Source organism: Salmo trutta, chromosome 26 (genome assembly GCF_901001165.1).
Source record: "Salmo trutta chromosome 26, fSalTru1.1, whole genome shotgun sequence".
Lineage (NCBI taxonomy): Eukaryota > Metazoa > Chordata > Actinopteri > Salmoniformes > Salmonidae > Salmo > Salmo trutta.
In genome coordinates, this window is record NC_042982.1 from 25174202 (window position 1) to 25191893 (window position 17692).

Genomic DNA, 17692 nt, shown 5'->3' on the forward strand with positions numbered 1-17692 from the left:
CAATGCGGCACAGTTTAGTAGAGTAGAGCACAGTAGAGTACAGTACGGTACGGTACTGTACAGGACAGTAGAATAGAGTACAGTATAGTTTACTCTACTTTACTGCCCTGTGTACTGTATTGTAATGCAGGGGTTCCCAAACTTTTTCACTCAGGCTCTCCTTCCAGCATTGGGGAACATCCCGTGCACCCCTGAACACCACATGTATTTCTATGGGCACAAGCACTGTTCATGACACAAACTGTTCACACCCCTTTTGTTGGCAAAGAGAACATTTTGCAGGCTGAAAGCTTATTTCCTGTAATTCTACACATTTTGTCATGGGGTGCAGAGAACATTTTGATGTTTTAAAGCTAATTTTCTTGCAATTCTATACATGTGATATTTGAGTGACTCAAACATTACAACAACATGTATTCTGCTGTATTCTACTGAGCTCTATTGTGCTGTACTGTACTGTCCAAACTTGTGAAACATAGATGTATTTGATTGGTTCAGATTTGGTCCGTTCCAGACCAAATCTGAACCAATGATAGATGTGTATGTTTGTGCCAAATCAAGGCCGGTCCGGACCAGATCAAATCTGATAGATGTCTATGTTTGGGCCAAATATACGCCGGTCCGGACTGGACCTCTGTGAATGTTGAAATCAAGGCCGGTCCAGATCCGACAAAATCTTAACAAAACACAGACATCTATTATCGATTCAGATTTGGCCCAGGTCCGACCAAAAATTGAAGTCCTTAGATGTTGAAATCAAGGCCGGTCCAGACTACACCAAAAATAAAGACAAAAGAAAGACGTCCTAAACGTTGTTAAATGCTTAGTCTGATCTTTGTAAGCAATTCATCATATCAGAATGGGTCTGAATCTGAAACCTCCAACAGACCTTCCCACACAGCCTAACGCCTCCTTCTGCCCCCACACAGCCTAACGCCTCCTTCTGCCCCCACACAGCCTAACGCCTCCTTCTGCCCCCACACAGCCTAATGCGTCCTTCTGCCCCCACACAGCCTAACGCCTCCTTCTGCCCCCACACAGCCTAACGCCTCCTTCTGCCCCATACAGCCTAACACCTCCTTCTGCCCCATACAGCCTAACGCCTCCTTCTGCCCCCACACAGCCTAATGCCTCCTTCTGCCCCACACAGCCTAATGCCTCCTTCTGTCCCCACACAGCCTAACGCCTCCTTCTGTCCCCACACAGCCTAACGCCTCCTTCTGTCCCCACACAGCCTAACGCCTCCTTCTGCCCCCACACAGCCTAACGCCTCCTTCTGCCCCCACACAGCCTAACGCCTCCTTCTGCCCCCACACAGCCTAACGCCTCCTTCTGCCCCCACACAGCCTAACGCCTCCTTCTGCCCCACACAGCCTAACGCCTCCTTCTGCCCCCACACAGCCTAACGCCTCCTTCTGCCCCCACACAGCCTAACGCCTCCTTCTGCCCCCACACAGCCTAACGCCTCCTTCTGCCCCACACAGCCTAACGCCTCCTTCTGCCCCCACACAGCCTAACGCCTCCTTCTGCCCCCATACAGCCTAACACCTCCTTCTGCCTAACTCCAGCCGACGCTTGGCATTGCTAATAGTGATCTTGTTTGCGGCTGCTCGGGCCATGGAAACCCATTTCATGAAACTCCCGACTAACAGTTCTTCTGCTGAAGTTGCTTCCCAGAGGCAGTTTGGAACTTGGTAGTGAGTGTTGCAACCGAGGACAGACGTTTTTACACGCTACGCGCTTCAGCACTCTGTGGTGCCATTCTGTGAGCTTGTGTGGCCTACCACTTCGGGGCTGAGCCATGGTTGCTCCTAGATGTTTACACTTCACAATAACAGCACATACAGTTGACCGGGGCAGCTCTAGCAGGGCAGAAATTTGACAAACTGACTTGTTGGGAAGGTGGCATCCTGACAGTGCCACATTGAAAGTCACTGATCTCTTCAGTAAGGCCATTCTACTGCCAATGTTTGTCTATGGAGATTGCATGGCAGTGTGCTCGATATTATACCGCCATCAGCAACGGGTGTGGTTTAAATAGCCAAATACAGTAATTTGAAGGGGTGTCCACATACTTTAATATACATAGTGTAGGTTGTTATCAACCAAGACAGTAAGAACCCCTGAAGCTAGCTAGCTTATTCATCAAGATAGATTCCTAAACTACTGTATGTTCCACTCACCAATGGTGCCCTATTTGCCTTGCATGTCCAGTTGTTGATGATGTAGTTCTTGTAGGCTTCATCAAGAGGAAAAACTATTTTAAAAGAGTAAACTTCACAAATCTTGAATGTTTTTGTTCAATACTTTTTTATTCATAATTCCCATCTCTACTTCACATCTACCAGAAAGCCATATTATCTTAGTTTCTATTAGGCAAAGTTCTTGGCAAGTCAAAACCCACGCACAGCGCAGGTTTGATTCTCTTGTCAGTGTGTGTACACTGCAGATATACACAACGTATACTTACAGTATATATATATATATATATATATATATATATATATATATATATATATATATATATATATATATATACACACACACTACCGTTCAAAAGTTGTCCTTGTTTTTGAAAGAAAAGCACTTTTTATGTCCATTAAAATAACATCAATTGATCAAAAATACAGTGTAGACATTGTTCATGCTGTAAATGGCTATTGTAGCTGGAAACAGTAGATTTTTCATGGAATATCTATATAGGCGTACAGAGGCCCATTATCAGCAACCATCACTCCTGTGTTCCAATGGCACGTTAGCTAATTCCAATGGCTCGTTAGCAGATTCATTAAATAGTACCCGGAAAACACCAATCTCAATGTCAAAAGTGAAGAGGCGACTCCAGGATGCTGGCCTTCTAGGCAGAGTTGCAAAAGAAAAAGCAATATCTCAGACTGGCCAATAAAAATAAAAGATTAAGATGGGCAAAAGAACACAGACACTGGACAGAGGAACTCTGCCTAGAAGGCCAGCATCCTGAAGTTGCCTCTTCAATGTTGATGTTGAGACTGGTGTTTTGTGGGTACTATTTAATGAATCTGCCAGTTGAGGACTTGCGAGGCGCCTGTTTCTCAAACTATACACTCTAATGTACTTGTCCTCTTGCTCAGTTGTGCACCGGGGCCTCCCACTACTCTTTATATTCTGGTTAGAGCCAGTTTGCACTGTTCTGTGAAGGGAGTAGTACACAGCGTTGTATGAGATCTTCAGTTTCTTGGCAATTTTTCGCATGGAATAGCCATTTCTCAGAACAAGAATAGACTGACGAGTTTCAGTAGAAAGTTCTTTGTTTCTGGCCATTTTGAGCCTGTAATCGAACCCACAAATGCTCCAACTAGTCTAAAGGAGGACAGTTTTATTGGTTTAATCAGCACCACAGTTTTCAGCTGTGCTAACATAATTGCAAAAGGGGTTTCTAATGATCAATTAGCCTTTTAAAATTATAAACTTGGAGCTAACACAATGAGCCATTGGAACACAGGAGTGATGGTTGCTGATAATGGGCCTCTGTACGCCTATGTAGATATTCCATAAAAAAATCAGCTGTTTCCAACTACAATAGTCATTTACAACATTAACAATGTCTACACTGTATTTCTGATCAATTTGATGTTAGTTTAATGGACAAAAAATTAGCTTTTCTTTAAAAAACAAGGACATTTCTAAGTGACCCCAAATTTTAACGGTAGCGTATACCATGTATAAATCGAATTAAGATACATTCTACAGTTCAAAACAGGACAAAAAAAACATACATTAGGTTTCTTTTTGAACTGAGCTAAACCAGTAAGATAATGCCAAGACACACTTGTAGAACGTTGCTATAAATTTGTTCAGTAGTCATTTTCAAGAAAGAGGTTGGGACTACTTTTGTGGGTTAGCCAGAGATTTCAGTACGAGTGGGACAGCGCCTTGCTACTGCTCTAATCGTAACAGCAAGGCAGATTTCAATTAATGTAGTCAGTGAAGCACACAATGTATGCAGTGTTGATGACAACAGAATGGCGCTGTCAAGACAGCTTTAGAGCAAGAATAGCTCAAGAATAGAATCATACAATCATACTTGGTAATGCAAAAAAATGTGTTAGCGCACACAAAAAAACAAACAAACAAACAAAACAGATCTATGAGAGGTCATGGGTTATATTTTTAGATAGTAATAGTGATTGAGTGGAATGTTGAATAATATGATTGAATATCCACTGTTTTCTATGACAGGTCACTGTAATAGAGATGAAAAAACTAAAAGCTAAACACTTGATCTTGAGCTATCATCCATAAAGTCTATGAATTCTGTTACAATATGGTATAATGCTTGTTGTTTAAACAAACATAAACAATACCCTTATAACTAGTTCATAAGCACCACCATAAGATGTTTACTCATATGACACATAACATGTTATAATTCTGCATAACAGCTAATTACATACTTATAATCTAGTTGTAATGTTTTGTGGTATTGTCATGAATTGCAGAATGAGATTACTTTAAGTTAACAATTCGGAATGAATAACAATTAATACACCCATTTTATGCAGACATTCTAGATGCTAACATGATGAACCCATGGTATGTTACCATGCTTCTTTCAGAATATTTGAGATGGTCCATTTTAGTTACTAAAATAAATACAGAAATCCAAGCAATTTTCTAACTCAAAGTCCATACACTTTAAAAATAAACAAAGCATTTCAGTCACATTTTCACATATGAAATATAATCACATATTTAAAAAAATACTCAGCATATCTTTCAGTATAATATAGCTTGATTGTGAAAGTGATTTCTATAAAACAGAAACATTTCCAACCACTGTGATTCAGATGTTAAGATTTCCATAAATGACCAATAATACACCTTGCCATATCAAAAGTCATCATATGACGCGCCACAGGAGAGCAAAGCCTAAAACATGCTTTCAGGATAACAACTCATTCACTAACTAGAGTCTTGCGTATAGTCTTGTCCACGAGCGATCACTTAATCAGTAACTCACCAATGCAACGACAGCACACATTACAGCAGGGGGGTCAAACATACTCAAACAAACTCAAAATACTTTACTAAAACCAAATCGAAACAGTGTAGAAATTATACAATGGACTTACATTCATACAGTTTCTTGACCAGCTCGCTAATAATCACCGAAAGGAAAGCAAGACAGTCAGGGAGCATCGAAAATTATAAAATCATAAGATAGAGGACCAATTATTTTGCCAAATTTGATGGCGAGGAAATATAACCAATTTTCAAAGCTGCCCTCCAGACCTCGTTGAAGACCGAATGTGTGAATTTGTTTGACATCCCTACATTAAAGAGATAGATACCCACTCCTCCAAAGTCCACATACAACCCACTCCTGTCCTGTCAAACCTTGAAATATCTAAGAGAGTAACACAAAGCTGGCTGGAATTGCTCTTTTGGGTCTAACATTGTCACATAATTACATCATCAAGTGAATAGAAATGTGTTGAATGGATGCTTGAGACATTTTATTTCAATCAAAGATACAGAGTAAGCATTCTATGTTGGATACAAGTAATACTTTTTAGAATGCAAAAAGGGCTTCCTTTTCACTATAACCTAATGGCTGAAATACCACTGAGTTTTTTCATTCACTATTTGGAAGGTCCATAAAGTGCAATACTGTTTTTAGTGCTTTTATTACTGAGCTCTTGCCGCAGCTAGGGGTTACACTTCTTCAGACATTGCCTAGCTGAGGTTAATCCAGCAGTTATTTACTTACCTTTCAATAAATCAATGATAAATAAATCAATTATAAATTCTTTTGGTTCAATTTAATGAATTGTGTACAGATTCCAACACAAACATTGGACAGGGAGAGTGGAGGAGCGTGTATGATTTGGAATAAGTGGGGATGCAGATTGTTGATAGGATAAGCAAAGAGTGTGTGTGGTTGAGTCAAGCCACTTGGCATGGACACAGAAATAACCACATGGGGTTGATTGTAAACTGTTAGCCAGAGAGGCTAATGCAAGGCTGCATCCAAACGCATGGGCATGATGAAAGGCAGTTTGGCTACATCATGTACATCATGAAATGTTGAGACACATCCAAGTGTAGAATGATAGAAATGTCACTACAAATTAACACATGTGCACCCACACACAGAAACATACAGTACACTCAAGCACACTAGACATGTCACAGACATATCTGGCATGCTTTTCTGAAGAAACATTTTTCTTTATAAATTCTTGAACCCGCCTAGAGCTCTGATAACTTTCCTTTATACATAAATAAACAATAAATATCTGCAATGTGTATATATCTTGAAATATATAATAAATATACATATATTTCAAATATATTTATATAATTCTTTCCTTCTTCAAACATTTTTAAGAGATATAGTCACAGTTTAGTAATAAAACACTTACCTAAGAACACAGGTCTCCCTAATTGTCTTGCTGCAGTATCCCTTTTTCAAGTATCAATGACTTCTTAGTCGGCATGCTGTCTTTTCCCACAGAAAAGACTACTGCTCAATTTGTACTACATTCTCGGGTCTTATGGATCTGTACAAACTCATTTAGATAAATGTGCAACAAATAATGGAACTGTGCATAAAACAAGTCGCCAGTAACTGATAAATGAAAGCTCTGTAATGTTGCCGTACTTTGAAAGTAGCAGTGACAGCAAGTTAACTAATTAATAAATTGATAAACACGTGTAGGCAAGCTATCATTCTTAGAAATTGGTCAAAATAGTTGATAAGTCTGATGGGGAATTGACTGCATTACCCAACTAGTACAATAGTTGTAATAGAACAAAGCTCATTCATAAACATTCCAGAAGACTGTAAAATCCATAAATTCCTGTTGTTAACAGGAGATCCATTTGTTACCAAGCATGGATGTTTTGAAGCACCACAATACATATCCTCTTTATCTCCAATAACATCCTGCAATCTTTTAACTTTTCTCTGTATTGAGTACCTGTGAGAAGGACCCTGCTCCACCTAAATCAATCATTACTCATATTCTAACACAACAGCCTAGCTCTAGGTGATTAGGGAAACCAGCCCTGATGCACTGTTGAGCACGGGAAAAAACAAGGCAGTAGAGACATTTCAGTGGAACTGTGCTTCCATATACAGTGAGGGAAAAAAGTATTTGATCCCCTGCTGATTTTGTACGTTTGCCAACTGACAAAGAAATTATCAATCTATAATTTTAATGGTAGGTTTATTTGAACAGTGAGAGACAGAATAACAACAAAAAATCCAGAAAAACGCATGTCAAAAATGTTATAAATTGATTTGCATTTTAATGAGGGAAATAAGTATTTGACCCCCTCTCAATCAGAAAGATTTCTGGCTCCCAGGTGTCTTTTACACAGGTAACGAGCTGAGATTAGGCACACACTCTTAAAGGGAGTGCTCTTAATCTCAGTTTGTTACCTGTATAAAAGACACCTGTCCACAGAAGCAATCAATCAATCAGATTCCAAACTCTCCACCATGGCCAAGACCAAAGAGCTCTCCAAGGATGTCAGGGACAAGATTGTAGACCTACACAAGGCTGGAATGGGCTACAAGGCCATCGCCAAGCAGCTTGGTGAGAAGGTGACAACAGTTGGTGCGATTATTCGCAAATGGAAGAAACACAAAAGAACTGTCAATCTCCCTCGGCCTGGGGCTCCATGCAAGATCTCACCTCATGGAGTTGCAATGATCATGAGAACGGTGAGGAATCAGCCCAGAACTACATGGGAGGATCTTGTCAATGATCTCAAGGCAGCTGGGACCATAGTCACCAAGAAAACAATTGGTAACACACTACGCCGTGAAGGACTGAAATCCTGCAGCACCCGCAAGGTCCCCCTGCTCAAGAAAGCACATATACATGCCCATCTGAAGTTTGCCACTGAACATCTGAATGATTCAGAGGACAACTGGGTGAAAGTGTTGTGGTCAGATGAGACCAAAATAGAGCTCTTTGGCATCAACTCAACTCTCCGTGTTTGGAGGAGGAGGAATGCTGCCTATGACCCCAAGAACACCATCTCCTCCGTCAAACATGGAGGTGGAAACATTATGCTTTGGGGGTGTTTTTCTGCTAAGGGGACATGACAACTTCACCGCATCAAAGGGACAATGGACGGGGCCATGTACCATCAAATCTTGGGTGAGAACCTCCTTCCCTCAGCCAGGGCATTGAAAATGGGTCGTGGATGGGTATTCCAGCATGACAATGACCCAAAACACACGGCCAAGGCAACAAAGGAGTGGCTCAAGAAGAAGCACATTAAGGTCCTGGAGTGGCCTAGCCAGTCTCCAGACCTTAATCCCATAGAAAATCTGTGGAGGGAGCTGAAGGTTCGAGTTGCCAAACGTAAGCCTCGAAACCTTAATGACTTGGAGAAGATCTGCAAAGAGGAGTGGGACAAAATCCCTTCTGAGATGTGTGCAAACCTGGTGGCCAACTACAAGAAATGTCTGACCTCTGAGGGTTTTGCCACCAAGTACTATGTCATGTTTTGCAGAGGGGTCAAATACTTATTTCCCTCATTAAAATGCAAATCATTTTATAACATTTTTGAAATTTGTTTTTCTGGATTTCTTTGTTCTTATTCTGTCTCTCACTGTTCAAATAAACCTACCATTAAAATTATAGACTGATCATTTCTTTGTCAGTGGGCAAACATACAAAATCAGCAGGGGATCAAATACTTTTTTCCCTCACTGTATATATACACTATAATATCTTTGCTGGTGATCCTACTACTCTAGAGCATGGTCTGTGGCCAAGATCAGAGGGTTTAATAAAAGGGACACTGCAGCGTGGACCTTGAGGAGATGGTCGGTTTGGAACAGTCAAGGGAGTGTAGAAAGCCTAGAGACTGTAGGACCCCTTTTGTTCCTCTTTAGACACTCACAGAGCAGGAATGGAACTACAGACAGACGCTCATCGAGAGGAGTTAGGTTGAGAAGTAAAATCACACGCTGAGCTTTTGTTGTCCTCTATTCCCCACATGGCAACGGCTGATAGGACGATGTCCTTCCAACATTAAAAGACAAAGAAAAATAAGAGACAGATGTGGGGTCAAGGTAAGCTGGGCTGTCACCTTCCCACAATGCTTCAGTGCTGTGGGAACACCACTGTTAATTTCCTTTCTGTGATAGCGGCACTTCCTGTCCATAGTCTGACTTGCGGGGTCGTGACCTCTGTGAGCTGGGGGGGGGGGGGGGGTGTCAGCCGGCAGGCCATCCCTGTCACACTGGGGCCAGCTCGCCTCGTGGTCGGTCGATCTCTTGTCTCTCTTTGTTCGTTTGCATACTTACACACAAACAGCTCCTATATTGCACACCATGCCCTCATGGCCTAAGGTCGTATGTCAGTGGTAACGGCTTCTTTTCTCCTCAGCTTCTGAGCTGTAGTCCCTTAAGTCAATGCCCCTTTGAAGGTTCGATAGAGAGTCTTTCATCTGTAGAGGAAAACAGAACAAATTAAAACACCCCAAAGAACTATAATCATAGTTTCTTATGAAAAATGTATTTCACACTTTGAGACCCTGCTCAAAAACCTAAAGAATTTCACACTTGGCCTTGTGTTAATGCCTGTTACTGTATCTGTCTTCTGTGTTCCCTACCTGGTCTAATAGTACCACTGTTCCCTACTAGTGCCACTGTTCCCTACTAGTGCCACTGTTCCCTACTAGTGCCACTGTTCCCTACTAGTGCCACTGTTCCCTAATAGTGCCACTGTTCCCTACTAGTGCCACTGTTCCCTACTAGTGCCACTGTTCCCTACTAGTACCACTGTTCCCTACTAGTGCCACTGTTCCCTACTAGTACCACTGTTCCCTACTAGTACCACTGTTCCCTACTAGTGCCACTGTTCCCTACTAGTGCCACTGTTCCCTACTAGTGCCACTGTTCCCTACTAGTGCCACTGTTCCCTACTAGTGCCACTGTTCCCTACTAGTGCCACTGTTCCCTACTAGTACCACTGTTCCCTACTAGTACCACTGTTCCCTACTAGTGCCACTGTTCCCTACTAGTGCCACTGTTCCCTACTAGTGCCACTGTTCCATACTAGTGCCACTGTTCCCTACTAGTACCACTGTTCCCTACTAGTGCCACTGTTCCCTACTAGTACCACTGTTCCCTACTAGTACCACTGTTCCCTACTAGTGCCACTGTTCCCTACTAGTGCCACTGTTCCCTACTAGTGCCACTGTTCCCTACTAGTGCCACTGTTCCCTACTAGTACCACTGTTCCCTACTAGTACCACTGTTCCCTACTAGTACCACTGTTCCCTACTAGTACCACTGTTCCCTACTAGTACCACTGTTCCCTACTAGTACCACTGTTCCCTACTAGTACCACTGTTCCCTACTAGTACCACTGTTCCCTACTAGTGCCACTGTTCCCTACTAGTACCACTGTTCCCTACTAGTACCACTGTTCCCTACTAGTACCACTGTTCCCTACTAGTACCACTGTTCCCTACTAGTACCACTATTCCCTACTAGTACCACTGTTCCCTACTAGTACCACTGTTCCCTACTAGTACCACTGTTCCCTACTAGTGCCACTCTTCCCTACTAGTGCCACTGTTCCCTACTAGTACCACTGTTCCCTACTAGTACCACTGTTCCCTACTAGTACCACTGTTCCCTACCTGGTCTAATAGTACCACTGAGGATTTGATGATCTCTCTCCACTTCTGCAGCTCAGCATCATGGTAACGCTGTTGGGACTTCAGGAGCTGGGCCCACTCCATCTGCGTCTGGGGCAGTTTACTAGACAGAAACACACACATACTGTCAAACACACCCAGATGCCACGGCCAAGAGCAACTCCAAGCTAAGCATTGTTCAGGGGCAATTCTGCAGCATAAGTGTTTTGTGATTGGGAAAACAGGCTAAAGCCCATGTGGTTGTCAAGTAAAACTAAACAGACATATGCAGTTTGGGTTTGACTAAGTACACGGTCATATACATTCTAGTATTATGTAGGCAATAGGCATAACGCTAAAAACCTATAGATGGTTAGCGTACTTCTCATGTATTCGCAGCCCTTGCCAGGTGGTAAGAGGCTGTGCAGAATACTCCAGCATCCACAGCTTATAGAACAGCATCATGTTGAGCAAAACCAGCAAAACCAGGCTGAGGGAGGAGAGGAAAACAGAAGAATGTAAGGGACAAAGGAAAGAAGATGAGTAATGAAAGATACAGAGGTGCCTTAGTCTGTATATTCAGCATCCATTTTCTTTAGTCAAGTGACTTAGTGGCTTCATGGGTGGAATGTTATTAATATTTGTAATAATTTCATAATTAATAAACATTAAAAAAAATATATGCCAAAAATTCGGTCTTTCTATGTCAAGCGGTTTTGTTATTTCAGTCTTCTGTGACGTACACTATATATGCAAAAGTATGTGGACACCCCTTCAAATTAGAGGATTCGGCTATTTCAGCCACACCAGGTGCTGACAGGTGTATAAAATCGAGCACAAAGCCATGCAAACATTGGCTGTAGAATGGCCTTACTTAAGAGATCAGTGACTTTCAACGTGGCACTGTCATAGGATGCCACCTTTCCAACAAGTCAGTTGGTCAAATATCTGCCCTGCTAAAGTTGCCCCGGTCAACAGTAAGTGCTGCTATTGTAAGGTGGACATGTCTAGGAGCAACAACGGCTCAGAGGCAAAGTGGTAGGCCACCAAGCTCACAGAACGACACTGCCGAGTGCTGAAGCGAGTAGCATGTCAAAATCATTTGTGTTCGGTTGCAACACTCACTACCGAGTTCCAAACTGTCTCTGGAAGCAACGTCAGCGAAATAACTGGTCGTTGGGAGCTTCATGAAATGGGTTTCCATGGCCGAGCAGCCGCACACAAGCCTAAGATCACCATGCGCAATGCCAAGCTGGATCTTTCCGCCATTGGACGCTGGAGCAGTGGAAACGCTTTCTCTGGAGTGATGAATCACACTTCATCATCTGACAGTCTGACAGACAAATCTGGGTATGGCGGATGCCAGGAGAATGCTACCTGCCCCAATGCATACTACCAGTTGTAAAGTTTGGAGGAGGAGGCATAATGGTCTAGGGCTGTTTTCATGGTTCAGGCTAGGCCCCTTAGTTCCATTGAAGGGTAATCTTAACGCTACAGCATACAATGACCTAGACCATTCTGTGTTTCCAACTTTGTGGCAACAGTTTTTTCCTGTTTCACAAAGTGAGGTCCATACAGAAATGGTTTGTTGAGATCTGTGTGGAAGAACTTGACTGGCCTGTACAGAACCCTGACCTTAACCCCACGAACACCTTTGGGATGAATTAGAATGCCGAATTCGAGCCAGGCCTAATCGCCCAACATCAGTGCCCGACCTCACCAATGCTCTTGTGGTTGAATAGAAGCAAGTCCCCGCAGCAATTTTCCAACATCTAGTGGAAAGACTTCCCAGAAGAGTGGAAGCTGTTTTGGCAGCAAAGGGGGGACCAAATCCATAGTAATGCCCATGATTTTGGAATGAGATGTTCAACGAGCAGGTTTCCACATACTTTTGGTATTAAAGTGTAATATTGGGATGCAAACTCGGAATTGAAGACACTTCAACACTTTATCTGACATGGTACAGGTGTCTTATTATTTTAAGCCCATAACCATGTGTGTGAGGTGTATACTTTTATTTCAAAGTACATTTGTTTAAGACTACCAAGAAACACCCTGATTTAGCCCATTACAGTAAAATGTTAATGAACCAGTTACAATCAGGGAGGAGTATGTTTTCTAGTCAGGGCTAAGTGGTTTATCATTAGACAGATGTACCTTAGACAGATCCTATGGCAAGCAATGAAAGGAGAGGAGAGAGGAATCAAATTCAGAACATAAAAAAAAATAAAAAATGTTAAACCCAGAATCAGATTTTTGCTAACTACTAAAGATTTAAAAGAGTTGAACTGAGACAACTACAAATGAAACACAAATTATGAAGGTGGATCTGAAAGTGAGTGTGTATACTGTATGTGTGTGTGTGTGTAGGAGTGTGTGTGAGAGAGTGTACTCACACAAAGCTGATGATGAGCATCAGTTTGGAGACACTGTAGAGGGCAAAGCCTCCAGGGAGGTGCTCAGGCATGTGCCTGGTCTGAGTGGAACCTGAGGGGGGCAGACCAAACACAGACAGGGTCAACTTGATATATTTAACACAATATACATTTGTGGAAATATATAAGAGTGTATGTAATATATGTACTGTGGCAGACCAGGGGGTTTGGTCAAGATGTTTACCCATATTAGACACGGACAGAGAAGGATTAGCTCAGTTTCAAGGGTGTTTATTTAAATAATAGACCAAATAGAAAAGAACAGGTCTCCTCCATGGGACCCTCTCCGGGACACCGTCTTCCGGGTCTGGCTGTATCCTGTCGGGCACAAAACTCCCTCTTCTTACCTCTGCAATTGTCAACAATAACACGGGAGTCCTTTCTTCCCACCACTCTCCCTGTGTGCTGCCTTTCTGGCAGCTTTATGGGCCTTGCACAGCTGGTGAGCAATCCCCCTAATTAGTCCTGGCTGGAGAGCCCGTCGAGACCTGGCACGTCCAGCAGATGGAGCCATCGCCTCGATGTATACTCCATCTGTAACCAGGCCTCGACGAGTCTCCCCCTGGTGGCTGACCTGCTGTACACCACAGTACCTTATGAAAGTGTATAAGAATGAAAAGTGTCTAAGAGTATTAAAAGTGTCCCCCTGCCATCTGACCTGTCACGCCCACATGTTTGATGCGGTGGATGACCTCGTCGTCGGTTGGCGTGGTGACAGGGCTGAGGAAAGCATCGTCCAGGTGCTGGCTCCGTAATTGGACCAGTGGTCTTTTCCTCCGCCTCACAGACGTCTTCACCACCTTGACCTTGGGAGAGGGCCGGGCCGACTCCAACACCACATCCTCCACCTTCGACAGCTCCAACTCTGACAGGGCACACAGAAGCAGTTTCTACTTTCATACATTAGGATGGTTTACGGTCATCAGATTAAATGTTGCTGAACATTTGGTGTGACAGACTTAACAGCTGGTAGAGGAACTTACCAAGATGGCGGAAGTTCTCGTCCAGCCCGCTCCAGAAGTTCTTCTCGATGAAGCCCTTCACTAATCCCCATGGCTGTTTTCTGTAACGTAGCTCAGTGGACACCCTAGTGACAAGACAGGCAGTGTTTCTAAATTAACTTCTAATAGTTTCAAGAGCCACATGTTATTCCAACAGCTGCTATGATAAGGCCCTCCTCACCTTAACCGGCACTTGTTCTTGGCCACCCGTGTCAGCATGTAACGGTTGAGCGTGTAGAAGTAGTCGTGGTAGGGCACATCGTGTGTGATGACCTCAGCATCGATGATGTAGCACTCACTCTCATGGCTGGCCTTGTACAATGTCTGGGTCTCTGTGACAGTGGCTGTCTTGGGGGCCAGCGGGTTGGACAGGGAGATGGTGTACATGATCTCTCTCGTCTGGTTCCCCGCTGCGTCGTCCTTCTTCCAGGAATGAAACACTATATCTGTGTGGCGTTATATGTATACACATTCTATCACTACATTGTCACAGCACAACACCAATGGAAGAGCCAATAATGTGATGCTGACACCAACGCCAACAAACAGAATGTCTGACTAACCAGAGAACCTGCGCTGCTCCATGAAGTCGGTCATAAACTGGGATTCTGTGAAGAGGATGTCGTACATCTTGTCCACACTGAACTTGTAAACCTCATCGATGTACTGTCTCCCTTTAAGGTCATCGTGGAAGGCCTGCACTTCCCCTGCTGGAGAGCCATAAAGGGAAACACACTTTAGATTTAAGTGCCGTATAGGGGACATAATATCATATGGTGACAGTATTACCAAAACTTAGCGGCATCACAGAAGAGCCTGTTTCAAGTAATATACAGTATATATGCAGCAAATCTGTTAATGGACGGAAGATTGAAACCGTACCCTCGTCGTGGGTCTCTGAGGAGTCGCTGAGTTCGGTGGGGATGTCTTCATTGTCGTTGAAGTCTAGGGAGGTTGAGGGCACCAGGCCGCTGGCCTCCGCTAGCCTCTGCTCCAGCACCAGGGGCAAGGCCAGCAGCTCCCCGTCAGGGAGGCAGTCGATGTATTCGTCTGGAGGGAGGTCAAACTAAGACACAGAGGAGGAGGGGGTCAGTCACTAGAAATACACTGTAGGATACTACAGTACATAGTTATGAGTAGGATGGTCTGTGTTCATTTTTTTATGTTAATTCAGTTCTGGTGATCAAATTGCAAAAAAACATTCTGTTGAGTTAACTGTATTCCCCATATGCAGGCTATAGGCAGAATAACAAATGCATTTCCCCTCCATCAAAACAAATCACAAAACAGTAATTGATTTAACCTCTGACCTCTATTATGTCGCTGAGACTCACAGAGAGGGGCTCGCTGCTGATGGTTGAGCTGATGATGCATTTCTTGTGTATGGATGGTGGGCTGCCCTCGTGCTTGGCCTCGGCACTGCTCTTAGACAAGTTGTCATTACTGATCTCATTCTCCTCGTTAGGGATCTCCTCACAGAACCTACACCACCATCGTAGGGGAACAGAGACCAGCTGGAGGTTAGGGTTATGAGTTCTGGAGTATTGCTTTTACATGATAATGGACAGAGGGCTGAGAGGGACGTGAAGCAGGGCTGAGAGGGGTATGTGTGTGTGTGTGTTTGTGTGTTAGTGTTTGAGTGTGTATGTGTGAGTGTGTACAGTTGAAGTCGGAAGTTTACATACACCTTAGCCAAATACATATAAACTCAGTTTTTCACAATTCCTGACATTTAATCCTAGTAAGAATTCCCTGTCTTAGGTCAGTTAGGATCACCATTATATTTTAAGAATGTGAAATGTCAGAATAATGGTAGAGAGAATGATTTATTTCAGCTTTTGTTTCTTTCATCACATTCCCAGTGGGTCAGAAGTTTACATACACTCAATTAGTATTTGGTATCATTGCCTTTATATTATTTAACTTGGGTCAAACGTTTTGGGTAGCCTTCCACAAGCTTCCCAGAATAAGTTGGGTGAATTTTGGCCCATTCCTCCTGACAGAGCTGGAGTAACTGAGTCAGGTTTGTAGGCCTCCTTGCTCGCACATGCTTTTTCAGTTCTGCCCACAAATTTTCTATAGGATTGAGGTCAGGGCTTTGTGATGGCCACTCCAATACCTTGACTTTGTTGTCCTTAAGCCATTTTGCCACAACTTTGGAAGTATGCTCGGGGTCATTGTCCATTTGGAAGACCCATTTGCGACCAAGCTTTAACTTCCTGACTGATGTCTTGAGATGTTGCTTCAATATATCCACATAATTTTCCTACCTCATGATGCCATCTATTTTGTGAAGTGCACCAGTCCCTACTGTAGCAAAGCACCCCCACAACATGATGTTGCCATCCCCGTGCTTCACGGTTGGGATGGTGTTCTTCGGCTTGCAAGCCTCCCCCTTTTTCCTCCAAACATAACAATGGTCACTATGGCCAAACAGTTCTATTTTTGTTTCATCAGACCAGAGGACATTTAAAAAAAAAATACGATCTTTGTCCCCATGTGCAGTTGCAAACTGTAGTCTGGCTTTTTTATGGCGGTTTTGGAGCAGTGGCTTCTGCCTTGCTGAGCGGCCTTTCAGGTTATGTCGATATAGGACTCGTTTTACTGTGGATATAGATAATTTTGTACCTGCTTCCTCCAGCATCTTCACAAGGTCCTTTGCTGTTGTTCTGGGATTGATTTGCACTTTTCGCACCAAAATACGTTCATCTCTAGGAGACAGAACGCGTCTCCTTCCTGAGCGGTATGACGGCTGCGTGGTCCCATGGTGTTTATACTTGCGTACTATTGTTTGTACAGATGAACGTGGTACATTCAAGCATTTGGAAATTGCTCCCAAGGATGAACCAGACTTGTGGAGGTCTACAATTGCTTTTCTGAGGTCTTGGCTGATTTCTATTGATTTTCCCATGATGTCAAGCAAAGAGGCACTGAGTTTGAAGGTAGGCCTTGAAATACATCCACAGGTACACCTCCAATTGACTCAAATGATGTCAATTAGCCTATCAGAAGCTTCTAAAGCCATGACATCATTTTCTGGAATTTTCCAAGCTGTTTAAAAGCACAGTCAACTTAGTGTATGTAAACTTCTGACCCACTGGAATTGTGATACAGTGAATTATAAGTGAAATAATCTGTCTATAAACAATTGTTGGAAAAATTACTTGTGTCATGCACAAAGTAGATGTCCTAACCGACTTGCCTAAACTATAGTTGGTTCACAAGAAATTTGTGGAGTTGTTGAAAAACAAGTTTTAATGACTCCAACCTAAGTGTATGTAAACTTCTGACTTCAACTGTACTTCAGTAATGAGGCCAGCCTCTCATAACAACCAGCAGCAGAACAAGGGCGTCTTTATCAACCATGGTAATTGATGAGGCAGTGTCTATATCTGTAGCCATGGAAACCACACCCACCCCATGGTGTTGAAGTCGTCGTCAGGGTGAACATAGTCCTCGTCGTCACTGGTCAGGCCAAGCTCGTTGCCATAACACTGATGGACAAAGTGCCATAGCTCTTTGGGGCACAGGGGCTAGAGCACAGGGTTAGAAACGACACTCAGAAGGGCAGAGACTTGGATTCAGTGGAAAAGAAAAGTATCAATA

General features: G+C 43.2%; 1 protein-coding gene across 1 annotated transcript in view; it reads right to left on the reverse strand.

Moving 5' to 3' along the window:
- Window positions 1–9289: 9289 nt before the first annotated feature.
- LOC115163529 (protein Aster-B-like) overlaps window positions 9290–17692 on the reverse strand; it is a 103771-nt gene continuing 95368 nt past the window's right edge. Inside the window, exons 12-23 of the mRNA XM_029715509.1 lie at window positions 17504–17619; window positions 15421–15568; window positions 14969–15152; window positions 14650–14796; window positions 14268–14532; window positions 14069–14172; window positions 13744–13950; window positions 13047–13137; window positions 12808–12819; window positions 11033–11140; window positions 10654–10774; window positions 9290–9453 (exon numbers count right to left, since the gene is read on the reverse strand). Of these exons, the coding sequence (XP_029571369.1) occupies window positions 9364–9453; window positions 10654–10774; window positions 11033–11140; window positions 12808–12819; window positions 13047–13137; window positions 13744–13950; window positions 14069–14172; window positions 14268–14532; window positions 14650–14796; window positions 14969–15152; window positions 15421–15568; window positions 17504–17619 (1593 nt within the window). The 3' untranslated portion in view covers window positions 9290–9363. The remainder of the gene's footprint in view (window positions 9454–10653; window positions 10775–11032; window positions 11141–12807; window positions 12820–13046; window positions 13138–13743; window positions 13951–14068; window positions 14173–14267; window positions 14533–14649; window positions 14797–14968; window positions 15153–15420; window positions 15569–17503; window positions 17620–17692) is intronic.